Source organism: Myotis daubentonii, chromosome 3 (assembly GCF_963259705.1).
Source record: "Myotis daubentonii chromosome 3, mMyoDau2.1, whole genome shotgun sequence".
Classification (NCBI taxonomy): Eukaryota; Metazoa; Chordata; class Mammalia; order Chiroptera; family Vespertilionidae; genus Myotis; species Myotis daubentonii.
In genome coordinates, this window is record NC_081842.1 from 175,768,518 (window position 1) to 175,789,409 (window position 20,892).

At 43.0% G+C, this 20,892-nt stretch overlaps 1 protein-coding gene across 11 annotated transcripts in view; it reads right to left on the reverse strand.

The window, feature by feature from the left end:
- Nucleotides 1-12,188: 12,188 nt before the first annotated feature.
- The window catches only part of PATJ (PATJ crumbs cell polarity complex component), a 305,718-nt gene continuing 297,014 nt past the window's right edge, over nt 12,189-20,892 (reverse strand). For 6 of the 11 annotated variants that reach the window (XM_059689341.1, XM_059689346.1, XM_059689342.1 and 3 more), the window contains 2 exons: nt 17,440-17,581; nt 12,189-14,138 (listed from right to left, as the gene is read on the reverse strand). In XM_059689341.1, coding sequence (XP_059545324.1) covers nt 13,992-14,138; nt 17,440-17,581 — 289 coding nt within the window. In that variant the 3' untranslated portion in view covers nt 12,189-13,991. The remainder of the gene's footprint in view (nt 14,139-17,439; nt 17,582-20,892) is intronic. The other 5 variants (XM_059689351.1, XM_059689347.1, XM_059689348.1 and 2 more) reach the window with 2 other exon arrangements.

The window sequence follows — 20,892 nt, forward strand, 5'->3', positions numbered from 1 at the left end:
TGCTGACACTCCGAGCTCAAAAGGTTTGCCATCACTGAGATAGGTTGTTTACCAGTACTAGTGGGGTTACAAGGGTGCATTCTTGGTTCTCACACAGTATTCCTATATCTAACATTAGGTACTATAATAATTACTATAACAGTCCACACAGGGTTACATGCTTTAAGTCTTACATTCTAAGGTCCTAATATTAAGTACCATAATGATTACTATAACAATCAGAAAATTCCAGACCGAGTGGTAGAAATTTCTACTCCTGGGAGAGGCTGAAACTGAAATTAGGTTAGTAAGTATTGGTTTGGTGACTTGGCTTAGCAAAAGTGACTTTATTTTGATTTATTTTCTTTCTTTTCTAACACTGTTTATCATATCGCCCTCTTTTTAAAAAAATAGTTTTTTATTGATTTCAGAAAGGAAGGAAGAAGGAGAAAGAGATAAAAACATCAATAATGAGAGAGAATCATTGATTGGCTGCTTCCTGCATGCCCCTCATTGGGAACTGAGCCCACAACCTGGGCATGTGCCCTGACTGGGAATTGAACCATGACTTCCTGGTTCATAGGTTGACGCTCAACCACTGAGCCACACCGGGTGGACCACATTGCCTTCTTTATTTGGTTCCCAGTTATCAGAATCTGAACTTATCCATTCAATTCAATTCTGTGTGTCCTTATTATGTCTCTCTTCCACTTTTCCACTAGAATATAAACGATAACCACATACGGCAAGAATTTTATCTTCTTTGTTCACTTGTTATAGAATAGCAAGAAGCTAAGAAAATTCCAGGATAAGCGGACTAGGGAAACTGAAACATCTCGAAGCAGCAGATTGCAGCCATCTAGTAAAGCCGATCTTCCCTAAGAGAGGAAGCTGGCCTGCTCCTCACTTGGCATGCGTGTATCTTCAGTAAATCCCACTCGGCTTTACTTTCATTTCCGTTGACCTTAAAATCTTTTCTGCATCGAAGAGATGAACCAAGCTGCAGCCGGTAATCCCAACTGTAACCCACTGATGTATCCACTGGGCCTGAAATTATGACTAGTATGTAATAGGCCCTCATGTTGACTGAAGCAATGAATGAGTGGGCAAAGGCAAAATCCTCTTGTCAAATAGGACCTGCTGGCCCTTCAGAGTGTAGAGGAGAAAAGTAAAGATGAACTCGAGAGGGGAGAAAGCCATGGGCTTGCTGCAGAGAGAGCCCGTGAGGGGTCTTGGTCTTGAGGGTATTTGTTTTGTTGTTTTTAATTGAAATTAGTGGGGCGACATTGGTTAATAAAATTGTATATTGTGTTGTGTGTTCACCACCACAAGTTTGAGGATTATCTGTTTTCTCAAAGGCGGGAATTTTAGGGGAGGCCTCAGGGGAGGATCTCAATAGAATATTCATCAACTTTATGCGGATACACCAAAATGAGATTGATTCCCGACTTCATCTGGTCTTGGGTGTGGTTGGCACAAATGGTACTAATTAGATTTCTGTTATCTATTTCCCTGAGTAGGGTGATTTAAGCTATTTACACTCTGGTTGGGGAGAAGTTTAAAGCATTTGATGTCCTTTGGTTAGGGAAGGTAGGATTTTGTGATTTACTAGAGGCTGAAAACTGCTTGGCCATTACACTGTCAGTCTTAGTTTCCCTATTCCACTTGTTATGGGTTCACTCAGCGAGATAGACCACTGACTCAGAATTTAAAATTTAGGAGCCTTTATTAAGCTAGCCAGCGACTACAGTTACAGCACCCTGCCGGAGCAGAGTCTGAACTGTAGTGCCGACTACAGGAGTTACATTTTATTATTAAATTCTGTGGAGGCCCAGAGAAAAATGTGTCTTTCAAATTCTGGGCCCCCAATATGGAGGAAACTCTCTTTATTTATACTTTTTCCAGTCCTTTGTCTCCCAAATTTGGAATGAGACTTCCGGGCCTTCTGAGAAAGAAGGCCTGCGTGCTGGGAAGGGGCCATGAGACCATATCTCAAGGCCTGGCCTGATGTCAGTACCTTCCTGTCTATGTGTTTTAGGAACAGACAGCACAGCATGACCCGTCTGGCCAAAGTGCCAGATATGCAGCCCAGCACACACTTGTCCTGGCTAACCAACCTGCCTCAGTACCAGAAGTAAAGGAGAAGAACTGGCTAGGAGGCATCAACAGCCTAGGGCAGTGGTTGGAAAACTCATCAGTCAACAGAGCCAAATATCATCAATAGTACAACGATTGAAATTTCTTTTTTTTAAAAAAATATATATTTTATTGATTTTTTAGAGAGAAAGGGAGAGAGACAGAGTCAGAAACATCGATGAGAGAAACATCAATCAGCTGCCTCCTGCACATCCCCCACCGGGGATGTCCCCGCAACCCAGGTACCTGCCCTTGACCGGAATCGAACCTGGGACCTTTCAGTCCCCAGGCCGACGCTCTATCCACTGAGCCAAACCGGTTTCGGCATGAAATTTCTTTTGAGAGCCAAATTTTTTAAACTTAAACTATATAGGTAGGTACATTGTTATTAACTTAATTAGGGTACTGCTAAGCTGGCCTTTGCTAAAAACGTCCTCAATCTGATTGAGGTATGTTCACTGAGGTCGACCCCTTCCAACTCTCCCATCCACACTCGTCTTGTATACTTGTTTCGTCTATCTCCTTTCTGAAAACCAACTTCTGGGCATGGGCCACGAAGTTTCAATTGCACTGTACGTGTGGGCGCGCACGTGGTATTTTGTGGAAGAGCCACACTCAAGGGGCCAAAGAGCCGCATGTGGCTCGAGAGCCTCGGTTTGCCGACCACTGGGTTAGGGAGTCCTGGGACTAGAGAGCCTCTCCCTTTCCTTTTCGCTGCTGTCATTCCTGAATTCCACAGAGACTTACCCTACTCTCAAAGCTGGCCCTGGCTGTGCAGCCAGACAAAACAAGGAGCTGGTTAGAACTTTCTTCTGGGTGCAGTATCACTGGAGCCCAGAAGGCACATCCTAATCCAGTGATGGCGAACCTCTGACACGCGAACTCATTTTTTTGGTTGATTTTTCTTTGTTAAATGGCATTTAAATATATAAGACAAATACCAAAAATATAAATCTTTGTTTTACTATGGTTGCAAATATCAAAAAATTTCTATGTGACAAGGCACCAGAGTTAAGTTAGGGTTTTTCAAAATGCTGACACGCCGAGCTCAAAAGGTTCTCCATCACTGTATGATCTTTCTCTAGAGAAGAGTGGTTTCTATGGACACAGGACGCCTAATCCCATTCATTTTTTAATATTCTAGTCTTTCATTTCCCATCACAATTTCGGGTGAGGATGATCTCCTGGACTTATGTAATGAGATCAAGCAATTTATTTTGAACAAGATTTCCCTCTAACGACTCAGGAGTCAGGTAAATGGTAAACCTCCGCCATCTTCTGGCCATGAGTGGGAGTAGCTTTCTTAAGACCCATTGTTCATTAATATTGAACACAGGTTTCTCTTTCCTAGTTGCTAAACCCGAGGCTCTGTGAACTTCAGTGTGTGTTCAATGAAGACTCACCTGAGAAGCCAGGTTAAAACGGAGATTCTGATTCCTAAGTGTGCACCTGCTTGCAGCAGGATTCTGATGTAAACTGTTCATGAACCACTCTGAGAAACAGTAAAAATGATGGGATGGAGGACAAACTGTAAAGCGAATAATCAGTTTTAAAAATCGTGTTATGGTTACCAAAGAAAACAGTTTTCATTCAAGTGTAACATTTGAGAAAGTACAGAAATATTAAAGATGGAAATTAAATCCACATATAATCGAAGAGAAAACACCATATTTTATTTTTTAAATGTTTTTATTGATTTTATTTCTTTTAAAAAGTATTTTTATTAATTTCAGAGAGAGAGAGAGAGAGAGAGAGAGAGAGAGAGAGAGAGAGAGAGAGAAACATCTACCGGAATCAAGTCGGGACCTTTCAGTCCGCAGGCCGACGCTCTATCTACTGAGCTAAACCGGTTAGGGTACATAGCTAGCTCTTAATAAATATTACACGAGTAACTGAAAAAGTCTTATTGTACCTCACGTTTTCTAAAAAATAAATTTGAATGACTGCACTTTTCTAAGTGTATCTTACAATAGCAATTTTATTTAAAATACACAATAAAATTACAAATTCCAGCAATAAGATTCCAGAGTGCAGGTCCTGAAGGGGGAAGGACAAGGGAGTGGGGAACACCTAAGTACTGAAATCCATGCCCAAGCCCTGAAAACCTCACCTCTCACTGTCAGGGGACAAACTGATCCATTTGGCTAATGGAAAAGCGGAGATTCCAAGGCCACGGAGCCGAGCCTGGTCATAAGACCAAACCACGCACAGCTGTGAGAAGAAGGTCTCCGTTCCTGCACTGAGGGTTTTTGTTTTTTGTATCACCTTCCTGTACTGTTAACCTCCTGGCCGGGTGGGAGCGTCAACATTCTGAAGCTCTACCCTCACTGGAGGTCATACCAGCCTTCACTCCAGCCGGCCTCCCCGCGCCGTCCTTCACCTCCCCCTCCGGTTCTCACTGAGGTCTCAGCTAATGAACTTTTTTTCTTCTTTTTTTTCTCTCTGCTGGGGCACCCGGCATAGCCGAGGCCAGGAACTCGAAGCGCCTCTCGTGCGCCCCCGCGCGGCCATTTGCGGTCTCGCAGGCTGGGCTGGCTGCGGCGGGCGGAGGCGCTGAGGCACCGCGTGGGAAGGAAGCAAGTTTGGGTGCCCGTGGCCCAGCGCCCGGATTTCATTTCTCGCTTCTGCAGGTGAAACAGATCAACCCGCCAGTGAAGCACGTGTCCTGTGCTTACCGTCACGCGGCCAACCAAACGCCTGGCAAACCTCCCTGGTTAGAATCCTCACTCATAGCTAGGAATGGTTTGAAAGAGGGAGTAATTATATTTCAGTTACGGACCTAAAACTCCGAGGCTGTGGGAGGGAAGTCACAGCGGGAAGTCACAGTGGGGTTTCAAACCCTTGGTCCCCAGCTCTGATCCTTAAGCCGCATTTAATGGATGCGTCTTTGTCAAGCAACCACGTGCCCCGGCTTCATGAGGCCTGCGCTGGGGCTTCCAGAGCTTTCAGGAAAGGAAGTTGTCAGGACATCGGGGAACGGGGAGGTGCGTGCCTCTGGCCTCCTAAGGAGACAGGTATGTCGCGTTGGGGAGCCCCCACACCCCGTTTTCTGCAGTGGTTCTTCCCAATCTTGGAAATGAAATACGTCCATTTAATTCCTGGAGGAACTGGGCTGTCTGCCGGCGGGGTCTGCATTCTAATGACAGCCAGGAAGGGAAGGCGGCCTGAGAGCAGGGGGGGAGGGTGCGGACTCGGCTTCTGCCGGTTGTGTGATCTTGAGCAGGTTTCTAACTTCTCTGATGTTTAATTTCCCCTCCTGTGAACAAGGGGGACAATAATCCCTAGCCTGAAGTATTGTTTCGAAGAGTCATTGAGTTCCTCTGATATTTTATTATGCAAAATTTCAAACATACAGCAAAGTTGAAAAATTTTACAGAGTATTTTTACCACCAAGATAGTCATTAACATTTCACTAAACTTCTTTTCTCACACACTTATCCATGCACACATCCGTCTATCCATTATAAATCCATCTTTTAAACAATGTATTTCAAAGTCAATTGCAGAGAGAGAGAGAGATTTTTTTTTTTTTTTTAAATGTATCTGGCACATTGGCTGGGCAGGTATTTCAACAAATATTTGAACATTAATTTTGTGCTGGGGATGCAATAGTGAGAAAGACACTGTTTCTCTCCTTAAGGTATTCAGAATTTGGCACAAATAAGAGACAAGTTATCTGATACCAACTCTTCCACCATCTAGCTGCCATGACTAGGGAAACTCAGGGTGACCCCAAGCAGAGGAGAGCAACTTATCCCGGTCTATGGGGTCAGGGAAGCCTTCCCTAGGAAGTGACATTTAAAAGAAGACTTTATTATAGTCTCTATAAATATTGTAACATACATAGTGTGATGTGCATGGAAACTATGTTTAACCTATATCCCAAGGATGTAAGTTAATAATGAAGGTGTACCCCAATCAGGAATCTGTTCAAAGATGGGTCATTTGAAATTGAAATCACCCCAATCCTATATAATAAAAGCCTAATATGCTAAGTGTCCAGTTGGCCATTCAACCAATCAAAGTGTAGTATGCTAATGATATGCTAAGGCCACTCAACCACTCCTATGAGGTGCACTGACCACCAGGAGGTGAGCTTGCTGCTCTGGTCCGGCCAATCAGGACTGAGAAAAATGGACTGGACATGCCCTGGAGTCCTCCCACAGTCCCTCCCCAGCCCTAATCGTGCACCAGTGGGGTCCCCCAGCGTGGCCTGCGCCCTCTCACAATCTGGGACCCCTCAGGGGATATTGGAGAGCTGGTTTCAGCCTGATCTTGCAGGCCAGGCTGAGGGACCCCACTGGTGCATGAATTTGTGCACTGGGACTAGTAAATTCAATAAAAAAGTAAAAAAAGAGAGAAAGAAAAAAATTGAAAGGGGATGGCTTTGAACAGCATCTAAAGCTACATTAAAGGGTGCATTAATTACTTAAGGGTACTTTTAAAATTAGTTGGTAGAATGAAGGACAAGGTACCCGTTCCCCCTTGATTAAACAGGGGAGCCTTCTTGGTCTGGAACTCTCAGTTCTGCGTTCTTCCTCCCACCTTCACCCACATCAGGAAGGGTTTGTTATCTGATGGGAAAGAAAGTCTGCATGTTGTCGCAGTTGCCTAGGAGTGAAGCTTCAAGCCAGGTGTTTGTAGGAGGACCTAAAACCATTGTTCTTAACTCTGGCCACACATTGGCATCCCCTGGGGAGCTTAACCGGCCCCCCAAATAAATACCCCAAAACAAACACACCTTATGTCTCACCCTTCCTCCCCCCACTTCCCTTTTTTTTTAAAAAAAAAATATATATATATATGCCAAAACCGGTTTGGCTCAGTGGATAGAGCGTCGGCCTGCGGACTGAAAGGTCCCAGGTTCGATTCTGGTCAAGGGCATGTACCTGGGTTGCGGGCACATCCCCAGTAGGAGATGTGCAGGAGGCAGCTGATCGATGTTCTTCTCTCATCGATGTTTCTAACTATCTCTCTCCCTCCCTCTCTGTAAAAAATCAATAAAATATATTTTAAAAAAATATATATATTTTTTATTTCAGAGAGGAAGGGAGAAGGAGAGGGAGAAGGAGAAGGAGAGAAAGATAGAAACATCAATGATGAGAAAGAATCATTGATCAGCTGCCTCCTGCATACCCCACATTGGGGGTCAAACTCACAACTCGGGCATATGTCCTGACCTGGAATCAAATCATGACCTCCTGTGTAGCTGGGCCCCCGACTTCCTTTTAATTGACCTGGGCAATCCCCCAGGCGCTGGGCATTTAACATGTCCCCAGGTGATTTTAATGTACACCCAAGGTTAAGAACAGAAAGGGCAGCTCGCTGAGCATCCTGGACAGGTGGGGGCTGTGTGTTGTGCTGCCTGCAAACAAATGTTTATACAGGTGGCCGACTCATTCAGACTTGCTCGCAGTGTAACATTCCTGCCCGACTCCAACCACTGGAGGCCATGGGCATTTTCCAGAAAGAACTTGGTAATTGTAAATGACTCAGACAAAAAGGAGGAGGCTGCTCTAGCCGAGTGGTTCTCTAACTTTCATATGTATCAGAATCAATTGGAGAGCCTATTCAAACACAAGATTTTGGGCCCCAGCCCAGAGGTTGGTTCAGGGCAGAGCATCCATTTGCATTTACCCAGGTGATGCTGTGGAAGTTGGTCTGTGCTGATTCCCTGAGCAGCACTGCCTTCATTGCTTTTTATTTTTAATTTAATTTTGTTTTATTTCTTAAAGTATTACAAAGAGTATTACACATGTCTCCTTCCCCCCACTCTTGATATTCCCCCGGCCTCCCCTACCCCCCAGTGTCTTGTGTCCATTGGTTATTCTTATATGCATGCATACAAGTCCTTCGGTTGATCTCCTACCCCCCAACCCTCCCCAGGCTTCCCACTGTAGTTTGACAGTCTGCTCAATGCTGCTCTGCCTCTGTATCCATCCCTGTTCATCAGTCTATACTGGTCCTTATTATCCACAAATGAGTGAGATCATGTGGTATTTTTCTCAGCTTCCCAGGGGCCGTCTCAGTCTCACAGAGGCCATCCCAGCCTCACAGGGGCCGTCCCAGCCTCACAGGGGCCGTCTCAGCCTCACGGGGGCCGTCTCAGCCTCACGGGGGCTGTCTCAGCAACACGACGTTTTGCTGGGCGGCTCCTTGCTGGACAAAATCTCCAGGCATTCTTGGTGGCTGAATATCTGGTATGCTTGCTTGGATTTCGTTTTCTACTAAGTGCACAGACTGCTTATCTGCCATCTCCCAGCGTCCCATGTGAGACTGGATCTGGTGGACCTGTTTGTGCATTTGCTGGTACAGTGGTTCCGACTCCAGCTTCCTCTGAACCTGATTCTGCTTCTTGAGTGTGTCCCTTATGTATGTGAGGAGTGATAGCTGTTTGTCTTATGTATGTATGTATATGAAATCTGCAGTTTGTTGGGTTGGGCTGCAAAAGCGCAGGTGGTTCCTTTTGTGCCACTGGCACAGCTTGGGCGGGATGTAAATTGAGTAGGGCAGGGTCTCCAGGAATCACCAGGGCGGAGCAAGCGAGGGTAACTCCGAGTCTCTGCACCCCCGAGTGCCGGAGCAGCTCCGTGAGACAGCCACCCTCGCTCTCCGGCCCATTGCAAGGCCGTCTGCCTCTCCCCATAGGGGTCTGGGACCTCAGAATCCCGCCCCAAACAAGCTCAGTGGATTCAAGAGTTTGTAGCTCCTTCTAATTGAAAAAAACCGCGCATCCAGTTGCAGCCCACCTGGCGCGAGACTCCGTACCTCCGTTCTTAGAGCCTCCACACAACCTACTCAGTCTCAGTGCTCTTCTTTCTTTCCTTCCTGTTGTAGAGCTTCCACTGGGCCAGCTTTCCCATGGTTCTGAATGACAGCTGTTTGTCTTATAATTGGTAGTTTCAATGTTGTTGTGGGAGGCAGCACACACAGGTCTGTACCTTACGCCACCATCTTGGTTCTCTCCTCTGTCATTGCTAATGAATAGTGTGTGCTAAGGCCTAAGAGCCAGAGAGCTTGGCTTATCCTGGGAAGTATTTGGTGACACCAGTATTAGTACAACGGCCAGAGATTTAGACAGAAGATAAATCCTGAAATGCCTCAAAAACATGCTGAGTTTGGACTTTGCCCTAAATGCAACGAAAAGCCACCGAACACAAATGCCGAGGGGTGCCTGGGTGGTGGGGTGACGGAGGCAAAATCTCAGCTGTCTGCACCTGGGGGGTCTGGGGAGGTGGGGAGTTGATGGTGACTGCACTGCAGCTGAGACACCAAAAGGGGTAAGAGGCTGGAAAAGCGTTGAGAACAAGGATTACCCTAAGCCATTCTAGAGGAGTTTCGGTTCAAGGTCCCATGATGCCTGTGACAGCTAATGTTATGTGTCAACACTGAGGGTCTCTTTGGATGGAACTGACAGTGAAATCAGCAGACTTTGAGTTAGCAGAGCACCTTCTATAATGTGGGTGGGCCTCATCCAGCCAGTGGAAGGCCCAAGTAGAACAAAAAGCTGGGTCTCCCTGAACCGGAGAGAAGTCTCTGGCACGCAGCCTGGGGCTTCATCTGCACCAGGTACTCCCCTGGGTGGTGAGCCTGCCAGCCCAGGCTGTAGAGAGTTTGGACTTGCCAGCTTCTATAATTGCATGAGTCAGTTCTTTATAATAAATCTCTTTACATAAATACACATATCTCATTGGTTCTCTTTCTCTGGAGAACCCTAATACAATGGCAGACCAGAAATTTCTGCTCCCAATCTTTTTTTTGAGAGAGAGAGATAGAAACATCAGTGATAAGACAGAATCTTTGATCAGCTGCCTCCTGCACGCCCCCTACTGGGGATCAAGCCCACAACCTGGGCATGTGACCTGACCGGGAATCAAACGGTGACCTCCTGGTTCATAGGTCTACTATGCTCAACCACTGAGCCATGCTGGCAGGGCAAAAACAGATAAATCTTATTCTTCAGGGGTGGGGACCATTGAAGCCTGTTTTCTAACATCTATTTTGAGGTTCCAGGAAAATAAAACATGGCTTTGGAGTTGAATGGCTGGCACTCTTTATTCCATCACCATTTCTTTTGTTCTCCCAGGAGAGGAAAGCTGGGCACGTGCCCAGTCAAGACGTTAGCCAGGAGGAGCTGTTGGCACTGCACCTGCCATGAACTGTGGCTCCCTTGAGAAGAAGATGCTTAAACCATGACGGCATCCAGGTGTCCTGCCTTGGGAATTCTTCCCAGACTGTAGAGAGGTATGGCAAGTTGATAGACCAAGTCTTCTTCCCCAACATCCAAAAGATATGTCTATTTTTCATTGTTTTCTAGCCTTGTGTTATAGAGCTCTATAGGGAGAACAGAAATAAGCTTTTAAGAATTCAGGCTAATTTAAAAGTCATGCATGGGTTCTCTATAATAGTTTGCTAAATCGGTGAATTCCCACAGGTTTATTAAAGACTCTTCTGCTTGCAAATTAGCTGGGTGACTGGGCAAACCAGGCACTCCCTCTGGCATGTCTCTCCCACCTGTGAAATGTGAGTGGCGGCGTGGAGGGCAGGACAGACTCCAAAGAGAGGCGGCCACCATTTCTAAAGTCTGGTTCTAGAGGGAGGATTGGAGAAGTTTTTGCTCCCGTGTCTTTGCCCAGCATGGATCCTGCTGCGGGACAGCAGCATCTCAGGGGCCCAGGCCACAGTGGCTTACTTGTTTCTTAAAGTGACTGGACATGGAAGAAATGCTCAGAACGGGTGGAGGTGAAAGTCTTACACAGCCACACACACATTTTCGTTTTTATCTTGGTATTGTGCAGACAGTGAACTGTTTCCTTTTCATCTTAAATATAGAGAACCTGAAGATTGAGTCAGGTTGTCAAAAACTTGCCCTGGCCGGTTGCTCAGTTGGTTAGAGCGTCATCCTGAAGGTGGGAGGCAGGCGTATCGCGTTGGTGTTACTCCTATCCCAGGGGCATGGCTGATGATGGAAGGAAGCACTGGTTTCGGCTCAGTTGTAGCTTTTGACAGCACAGCCTCTAGTTCCTCAAGCACACACCGTTGTAATCAATGACACACTTTGCTCTCTGATTTGGGGTAACAGTTCAGAGGTAAGCCACCTTCAAGAATATATTTTTTAAAGGTCATTTCCAATTGAAACCATAAGTCGCCAGCATAAGTGCCTAATTTCAGGCCACCTGCATAAATGGGAGAAGAGGTTTATTGCTAATGTTTATTTATGTAGTACTTACCAGGAGCCAGGCACTATACTAAGAGTTCTACTTGGATTTTGGTCATTATAGTGCTTAGAAACTCCCCTTTCCCCCAACCCTTTCTGAGTGAAGAAACTTAAGCAAGGGGTGCTTACGTAACTTGGACAAGGCCACATGCCCAGTAAGTTAGGATTCAAACTTAGTGTGATGCCAAGACTCACCCTCTGGATCACCAGACTGGCTCCTTTGTAAAGCGTCTGTCTGAATGCCCAGCATACCTGACATTTAATACATGTGACAGCTATGAATGGGTCCCAGATTTAATAGGACACTGGAAAACCATGTGAAAAGTTGGAGTTTTTGCCCCCCCTTTCTATTAGGGGATAAAATGGCTGAAGAAAAAAAACAAAATCAGATGCAGAAGTTAAACTTTTTCTTTTCATATATAATGAGACTCCATTTGCTCCTTAAGCAACTACATTTATTTAAAATCTTAACATCTTGTACATACAAACATTTAGCAGTTTTGCTTTTCCTGGTTCACTTCCCTCCCACGCTAACTCCAATTAGTGATATTACTACAATACAAAAATGGCCCAAATGATGAAGCCAAAAAGATATATGTGGATGAGAGAACTCCTTTCACAAATTCCCATCTTCTCATCATACCTCTTCGCTTGTCAGTATGTTCTAATGCAAAAAGAGTGTTTTTGGAAAGGCAATTACTGATGAGGCATGCAAGCAGAGACAGGACCAGTTATGAGAAGCACTAGTTCTGTCCGTTTCCTGCAGCAAGGAATATCAAGCATCACAATTCCTTTATCAACAGATTTTGAGTAACATGACCTAAAGGGCAATGCGTAAAGACACACAACAACGATGTATTACTTCAAAATGTGTATTTAATGGCCATTCCATCAAAATCAAGCAGAATCACATTTCAAAAGTATATATATATGTATATATTGTTTTAAGGTGCATTTTCAAGTTTTATTGGGCGTCATTTCTTCTTGGATGCCTGAGCTGTTCTTGCAGATACAATTAACGTAGAATGTCCAGAGGTTGATAGCTTTGCATGCATTGAAAGACAGGATCCTAACAATATTGCATATCTTGGATACATTAGAAATTTCAAAAGCCATGTGCAATTTCAGAAAATTTAATACCAATCATGAAACACATTTTCAACATAAAATTTAGGCACTCTAGACTTTGGAATAGCCACAAAATATTCCACTGAGAGTTAATGCACTTTGTGATTATATTTACTCAAAGATATTCTCAATTAAAACCTATATGTATTAAATAACATTTTAAATTAGAAAGGTAATGTTTACATTTTGATAATCACTTGCAGCATTGTGTTTTAGTTAAATAATGCCAACTACTTCCATTAGTGATGCCCGTACTCATCCTCATGGTGCATTTTTTTTTTTTAACAGAAGAACCTAAAACAATCACTGATAAGCATCTCCCCATTTTTTTCCCTGCTAATACCTGAATAAGAATGTCCCTAATCACTCTTAAAGGTATGCTTGCATTTTCTGCTGTAGTTACTTTCTTAAAATGCAAAACTACAGCAAATGGCGGCTCCCTGGGGACCAGGAGGCATTAGCCAAGGAGCCATCACTGATTCCTAGGCTCAGTTTATTTGCTCCGTCACTTTGTGGCTATGTACATTGTGTTCCTACAATCTGTGCTGCTAGACTGACCAGTATGGAGCCAAGGGGAAGGATACTTAGATTTGTCACTCCATGTTCCAGAAGGCCAAGGTCACCTGGACCTCGTCTAACTTGAGGCAAAACTTGCTGATCTCTGCAGTGTGGTTTTGGGGGTTTCCACCCCCGTCTGAAGACCAAGGGGTGGGAATGATACTGAGATGCCATTACCTCCAGATGGACTTCCCAGACTTGAACATAATTTAGCATTGTTAGAATTCAGAACATGGATGCTAATTGTTCCTGTTGAGAATAGGTGCTTTTGCTAGGTCAGCATTTTTGTAACTAAGAAAATAATTCAAAAGCCTTTCAGAGTTTTCAGATTACAGTCTGCAAACTGACTCATCATAATCACCAATGACTAATGTATAAAGATCCATCCCAAGAAATGAGTGTGAGACTTATTTGACTGTAAGTCGTACAGAAGAGAGCACAGTAATTTTCCATAGGAGAAGTTGGTATTTCATCCTGGGGATCACTGGTAAATTAATTACACGGCTAATGTTTTCTGGCATACTGGAAGAGACAATTAGCATAAGTAAATCAGGAGTGAGATGACAGTTGCTTAACATTTGTTTCTGTTCACCAGACGAGATCTGAGGTCACTGTTAAGCTTCTGTTTGAGTAGGGATGGGGAGAGCAGGGCATACAGAACGAGTGGTTGTTAACTTCAGTTTCAGCAAATATAATCAGAACCAGTTACTACTAGTTGATGAACATCGATGTTAAATGCAAAGCAGATAAGACTCATTCAACTTCACCAAGAGGAGACAGATGCTGGGAAGCACTAGGGAGATGACTGTTGATGTGGGAAATCCACGTGAATCTCAGCCGTCTCTCCTGAGCAGAGAGGACGAGACAGTAAGAATCGGTGAAGGTGGGTTTTAGTTGAAGTTGCTTCTCATCCTCTCATAGCTTCATCTTCCTGTGGGTGCTCTACATCTAGCTTGTGATCAGGACCTGAGGCTCATGACAGCACGGTTAGGATTACAGCCCCTCTCTGGCGTTTTAGAATGGCCACAGCTTGCTCATGAGTGACACCTTCTAGGGTCTCGCCATTAACAGCTAAAATTTGATCACCTCGCTTCAATCGGCCGTCATCTGCAGCTGCTCCCTACAAATAAGAAACATTCCAGTTTAATCCAGGGCGAAGCAATTCAAATCATATTAATAATACGGTGTGCATATTAAAAGAGTAACTTTAAAAATTACCAATTAAAGTCATTTCTAGGTAGTGTTTTTAAATTAAGAAACTTAAGAAAAATGTGGGATATGTTATTCCATTAGTAACCTTAACTATGCATTGTTTAAATAACATCAGTAGAAATGTAACAACATTCATATTTCTTTCAATACAAATAGGACCTTATTTCAATATTAAGTGCTAAATGGAATTTGAATGTCCTTTTCATGAATATGTAATACACAAGTGAAGGCAAAACTGAATCTGGCGTTAGTTTTATTATATGTATAGGGTTCCTACTGCGTTATTAACCTATCAGCATTGTGGTGATCTGTCAAAAATAAGTGTAAAATAAAAATAAGCATAGCCTCTAAATGGGTGAGTTGTATGGTATATGAATTATATCTCAACAAAGCTCTTCTATAAAAACATACACAAAAGTGTAGCATGTCTAAAATTTTGCAATATCATAATTAAAAGCTTCAACTTCATGTATCTTCGATCATCTACATCGGTTTCTAAATGACTGCGTTCTTTATGTACCCAGTCATGCATGGTTCCTCAAAATGGCACCAAGCAAGTGAAACTTGGGCTTTTTTCCATTCTAAAGCTGAGGATCCAAAAATGCCACGAGAGTACCAGAAACATTTTGGGTGGGTAAGGAAGGAGAAGACCTAGGCTTTTCTCACCGGATGGGGTAACTGAAAATCCTATGAGAAGTCAGTGCCATAAGGGTCCTTAAATGATGTTGACCTACTGGGGAAGTTAAATCAGGCCCACAGGTGCTTAGAACGTGCCTGACTCATTCAGAAGCTCAGCGAAGAGGCACTAACGTTCCAGAGACCCGTGTCCACTAGAGGTGGAGGTCCTGAGGTAGTGGGTGAATTTTCTAGAATTTCAAAACTGTGAAAAGGGTAGAGTTCCTGAATATAGCTGTAATAAAGAATACTCAAAACCAGGCTTTTATTGGGGCCGGTGTGGGGGGAGATTCCAAAATTAAATAGCTTGCAACTTCATTAAAATATATTTTTTTCTTTTTTCAGAAGTGTGTTAACTGTACTAAAGTCAGGATTAAACAAGTGACTCTAATGAATAGAATCGGAATTATTGGCTAACTGGACTTTATTAAATTTTACACTCTGAGATTTAAAGGCTTCAGTAAACCTCAGCTATTTGCATAATTCGTTTTTTTAAAAGGCATGTTAAGCTCTTCAAGTTTTCATTTTCAGAAAGGCAAAAAAGGACGACTTTTCAGCCTTCTAGGATTTGTACTATTTCAGATATTGCTATGCTTACATGATAATTCCTACTGACCTGCATCTCCTCTCCTACACTATCAATGTGGCATTTGGGGACTAAGCAGAGAAGAAAGAAAGAAATGGCTTGCAGACAGACCTCCATCTGGTTCAGAAATGAGGCTTTTGCCCACTCGCTGTGTCCCAGCTTGCTCACTCAGCCTTCCCTGCGCTGTAAACAGGCATCCACTAGCTACCTTTCACCTGTTCTAAGGATTAAACGTATGGCACACGATATTTACTCACTCCCATGATGATCAAACTCCTTTTATATTTCACAGGCTCTGAAAAACTGCCCCCTAAATTTTCAGGGTTGTTGAAACTGTTAGGTCCATGGTTTTGTTTTGTTTTGTTTGTTTGTTTTTGTTTTGCTTATGGTAAAATCTGGCTGCTGAAGGGACTAGGACCTAAAGTTGGCTTTGATTCTGAAGTTTCCAACCAAACATCTGAAAGACAATGGAAGGTCCGGACATTGGAAGTTAATCAGATTGACTTGGTCTTGCAAATTGCATATACTCAAGTGCCTGTGATGCTTCATATTTCCAGAGTGGAAAGAGATCTTAATGGGCCAAATTAATTTCTTAGTTGAGTAAGAAATATTAAATGAGGCTTAGGACACCAAAAAAGTCACATAAAAATCTACTCCCAAGCCCTGGCCAGGTAGCTCAGTTGGTTAGAGCCTCATCCTGATACACCAAGGTTGTGGGTTTGATCCCAGGTCAGCGCACATACAAGAAGCAACCAATGAATGAATAAATAAGTGGGACAACAAATTGATATTTTTCTCTCTCTCAATTAAAAAAAAAAAAAAAAAAAAGCCCTGGCCAGTGTGCTAAATGGTTAGAATGTTATCCTCTGTATAGAAGGGTCAAGGGCTGGATTCCCTATTAGGCCACATATCCAAGTTTCAGGTTCTATCCCTAGATGGGGTGTGTACAAGAGGCAACTGATCAGTGTTTCTCTCTTCCTCCATCTCTCTCTCCCTCCCTCCCTACCCCTTCTTCTCTGTCTCTAGAATCAATGAAAAACACACACACAAAAATATATCTTCAGGTGAGGATAAAAAAAAACTCTACACCCTGTGGACATATAAGATCCAGGGAAAGTACCAACTTTTTTTTTTAAGATCTTTATTTCTTTAGAGAAGTAAAGCTAAAGGGGACAATCGGATCAATTAACACGTAAACAAATGACTGTGATAAAATCAATGAGAAAATTGCAATATCAATAGTGAATACTTTTCAAAGCTCTTCAAAGTTTATAATAAAATGAAATTCCGACTTTAAAAATCCTAATGAAGTTAAAAAGAACTTATCTAAGAGCCATCTGAAGCATGCACACCGTGACCTGTGTATTCAGTAGGATGCATTGGAATATCTAATCCCTGAAAAACAGGATCTAACTTCCTGGGCTGGTTCTGCAAGTAAGTACCTGGCAGAGCATTGTAAGAGAGAAACCACCTTATGCTCAAGTGTCCTGAGGTTTTTGGTGATGGGCAGCCATTAATGTTGCACTGATCTGAGGCTTGTACTAAGCTTTATGCCATGTGTCCCTCTTGTGTCTGCTACCTTTTCTTTTCTGCTACCTTTTCTTAAAGGAGAACACATCTTTGTTCTAGCCCACAGCAATACCAAGATCAGCTTCCAAAGATCATGGTACTGCTCTTAATATTGTGTTGCTGAAAGAAGACGATCATTAAAAACTACCAGCATCTACTTTTGTTATGGAGTCCAAAGAAAATTACATTTCTGTGACTCCACTATTATAAAAGAACTCTTCTTTCACTAGTGTGGTACAGGAATTTCCTATGAGATTAAAATGAAATAAATATACATGTACATATCCAGGTATAGCCCAAAATAAACCAAAGCACTTAAAAAAAAATCTCACCTAGGTTTGATTAAAAAAATAAGTACAGTAAAAAAGGAAAAAAATACCTTTGCAAATATAGTCTTGACATAAATTGGCAGGTCTCCATGGGGACTTCCATAACCCCCTACAATACTAAACCCCAATCCTTCAGAGCCTTTCTCCAAAGTAATAATCTTAGGTGGAGGTGTTCTGAAAACACAATGCATGCTGTTTAATTGAAGAATAGATATTGAAAAGGAATTTCATTTTCATGGAAGAACACAGATTTGAGAGAGACTTTCATACTGCGAAACTATTCAGATCAAATTAAACTATGAGAGAGCAATCTAGAAACATTTAAAAAAAATTTCCCATATCATGCTGGACTAATGACCAACCGTCTTGATGTTTTAGGGGTTTCTCTTTCATTTAACCCACTGTCTTTTATTTACAAATAAAGTCATGATCCTGAAATGGTCAAAGCATCCTTCTCTATGCTTAGTTTTAAACTCTTAAGTTGACTGTTTAAACCTGAATGGAGCCCTGGCCGGCGTGGCTCAGTTGGTTGGGCGTTGTCCTGTGCACTGAAAGGTTGCAGTTTGAATCTGGTCAGGACATTTGCCCGGATTGTGGGCTTGACCCCAGTTAGGGGGCGTGTAAGAGGCAGCCAATTGATATTTTGCTCTCACATTGATGTTTCTCTATCTCCCTCTCCCTTCCTCTCTTTATAAAAATCAGTAAAGAGATTTTTAAGAAAACTGAACGGAACTGTCTTTACATCCTTAAAGAATGTGCATGGGGCAAAGCCTTAGCTTAGTGCAGACTGCCAGTCTGCAGGTGGACTTGTGTCCTGAGCAGGTGATGGCGGCCTGATAACTTAGTAAACTAAACTGCTGTTCTTTTCCTGCCGGAACACCCTCACGCACCTGCTCCACCACTTCCATCTAAGGTGGGCAGTCATTCTTCAAAAGCCACCTCCACCGTGGAGCTTCTATGACTCCCTTGGGAGAGTTAGCCACTCCTTCTTGGTGCTCCCTTTGCACTCGGCCCAGATTCCATGATGGCCCTTGTTATAGTGTATTGTGATTACTTAGCCCTCTTTCTCCCCTACCATGAACTCCTGAAGTATTAGTCATCTGAGAATTCCTAGCACCACGCACTGTGCCTATCACAAACTCAGGATCATGACTGTGTCAACGAGAACTGAAATCCGGGGTGGGGGGAGAGAAACCAAGGTAGAGCAACATGGATAAAGGCAATGTGTTTCCAATGTATCATTTAGATTTTCAAAGCTTCGTCCAGTGTGGAAGTCATCTCTCTCAGAAACAACATGGCTAAACATTACATTACCTATGTGAGCTCAAGGAGTTCCATCTAAGCTTAACTCATACCAGCCTCTTATTCCCAAATGTGGTTGTCCACAGGGTAAACACCTGAAGGAACTCCGGTATCGCAGACCCTGTCGTCCTATTTGCAGAAGGAGGCTCATATCTGTATCCTGGCAGCACCACTTGTTTTGTGGCAGAGCCAGGTGGTGTAAACTCAGCCATTCACACAGTTAGAAAAATTTGCAAAACTGGGATAAAAGCAACCCTTGAATATACTGTTCTGTCTGACTAGAATATTCTCCCCTCTCCCCCTTCCCAATTTTGTCTGGCTTATTTTAGGCTTGATTTTCAGCTGGTTCACACTGATACCAATTGTTTGTTGAAGTTCTTATTGGTTGTGTATAGCAGGCATCCGTAGTAATTGCTGAATGTCTATGCCATATATATTTTTGACTGTTTTGAATGCAATTCCTGCTTTTTCCAATTACTATAAAAAACTCAGCTTTAGCATTAGTGCCTCCAAGTACACTCCCTAATTGAGTTGTGCTCCTCTTCCATGGGTTTACAGGACCCTGGACTTACTTATCTCTCCCAATGAATTTAGCTCTCCACTTATCAACTCTTTTATAACCACAGACTTATGGTTCTCTGGCAGTTCCTTGAGGACTGGGGCAATGCCTTCACCTATGTTTCTAAGTTTGAATCCTCGGGACCCAGCACTTGTACAGTGTCGAGCCTTAGCAAGGCACTCAATAAATATCCGATGAAATAATGATGAATAATCCCCACGGCTGAATGGTAATGACGTCATGAATAAGGCTCTACCTTTCATCACTTGGTGGCTTAATAAGTACTCTCATAATGACTCATTGGCTAGACATGAACTTGATTTGTTTCCTCTTTCAAACACAAGCCCCCATTTCCAAGAATATTGAAATGGCAACCTAGATGTCTAAAGCCATTGTTTTAGAACTAGCCCCTGGGGGCCACCAAATCATTAGAGACCTTCCTAATCCCCTCTATTGCCAGTTAGAGATCTATTTCAGGGGGAGAGGGAGGAATGCGTTCCACTTCTCAACTGGCAACATCCAATGGACTTTGCCTCCATTTATCTCACATTTTCAATTATAATTTTTCATCTAGAATACTAGTAAAAAAAAATCTCTGAATGTTAACAGTGGTTGGATTATAAGTGATTTAAATTCTCTTAAGCTAGTGGTTCTCAACTTGTCAGGAGCTGTGCAGCTGTGGAATACAAAAAAAAATATTGTCTGGCTGGTATGGCTCAGTGGTTGAGTGTCAACCTGTGAACCAGGAGGTCATGGTTCAATTCCTGGTCAGAGCAAATGCCTGATTTGGGGGCTTGAGCCCAGTAGGCAGAATGCAGGAGGAAGTCAATCAATGAGTCTCATCATTGATGTTTCTCTTTCTCCCTCTCACTTCCTTTCTGAAATCAACACAAATTTTTTTAAAATGGGTATCAAAAACTGCTAAATGTATACTACTCTTCCTACAAGGGTACTGATTTTTTTTTAAAGAAAGGGCCATTTTTAACTTGAAAATATTATACTTTCATGTATTTGTCATATTTTAAAAGCATGCATTTATTACTCTCATAATGAGAACATAGTAAAATGAACTTAGTGTAATATTCTTTCCTCAAGAAAAACAAATCCAAAAGTGTCATTTAAGTTGATAAAATATCAGGAAAAAGTTGAAATGGCTGTGATCACCAGATCTTTCCAATAAACCATTCAGACCAGTCAACAAACATTTATTGAGCACTTACTGGTGACCAGGCAGTGCTGGTACTCAGAGGACTAACTTTAGGCAGCATTTCTTGAAGTGCCGGTCCTCTGCCTCTGTAGCCCACTGCAGACCACCCCCTCAGAATCTCTGAGAATGGGGCCAGCAAAATTAGCATTTTTAAATATGCTCTTTAGATTATTTTTATGCACATTCTAGTTTGAGAAACACTGCCTTAATGAGCAGCTTTCATGGTAATGACTTGTTTTAATGAAGGATGCCAGCAAGTGTTACAAGACTTTGCTTAGAAAACTGAGGAAACCTGATTCCTTGCATAAGCAAGCAGAGTGCACCTGGGCTGTGAATCTGTGGTTTCTTGGGGGAGAAGGTGTAGGCACATGTCAAAGTGACCAGACGCAGGAAGCTCTGCACCAACAGTCTGTTAAGAACTTATCCAGTGGAACA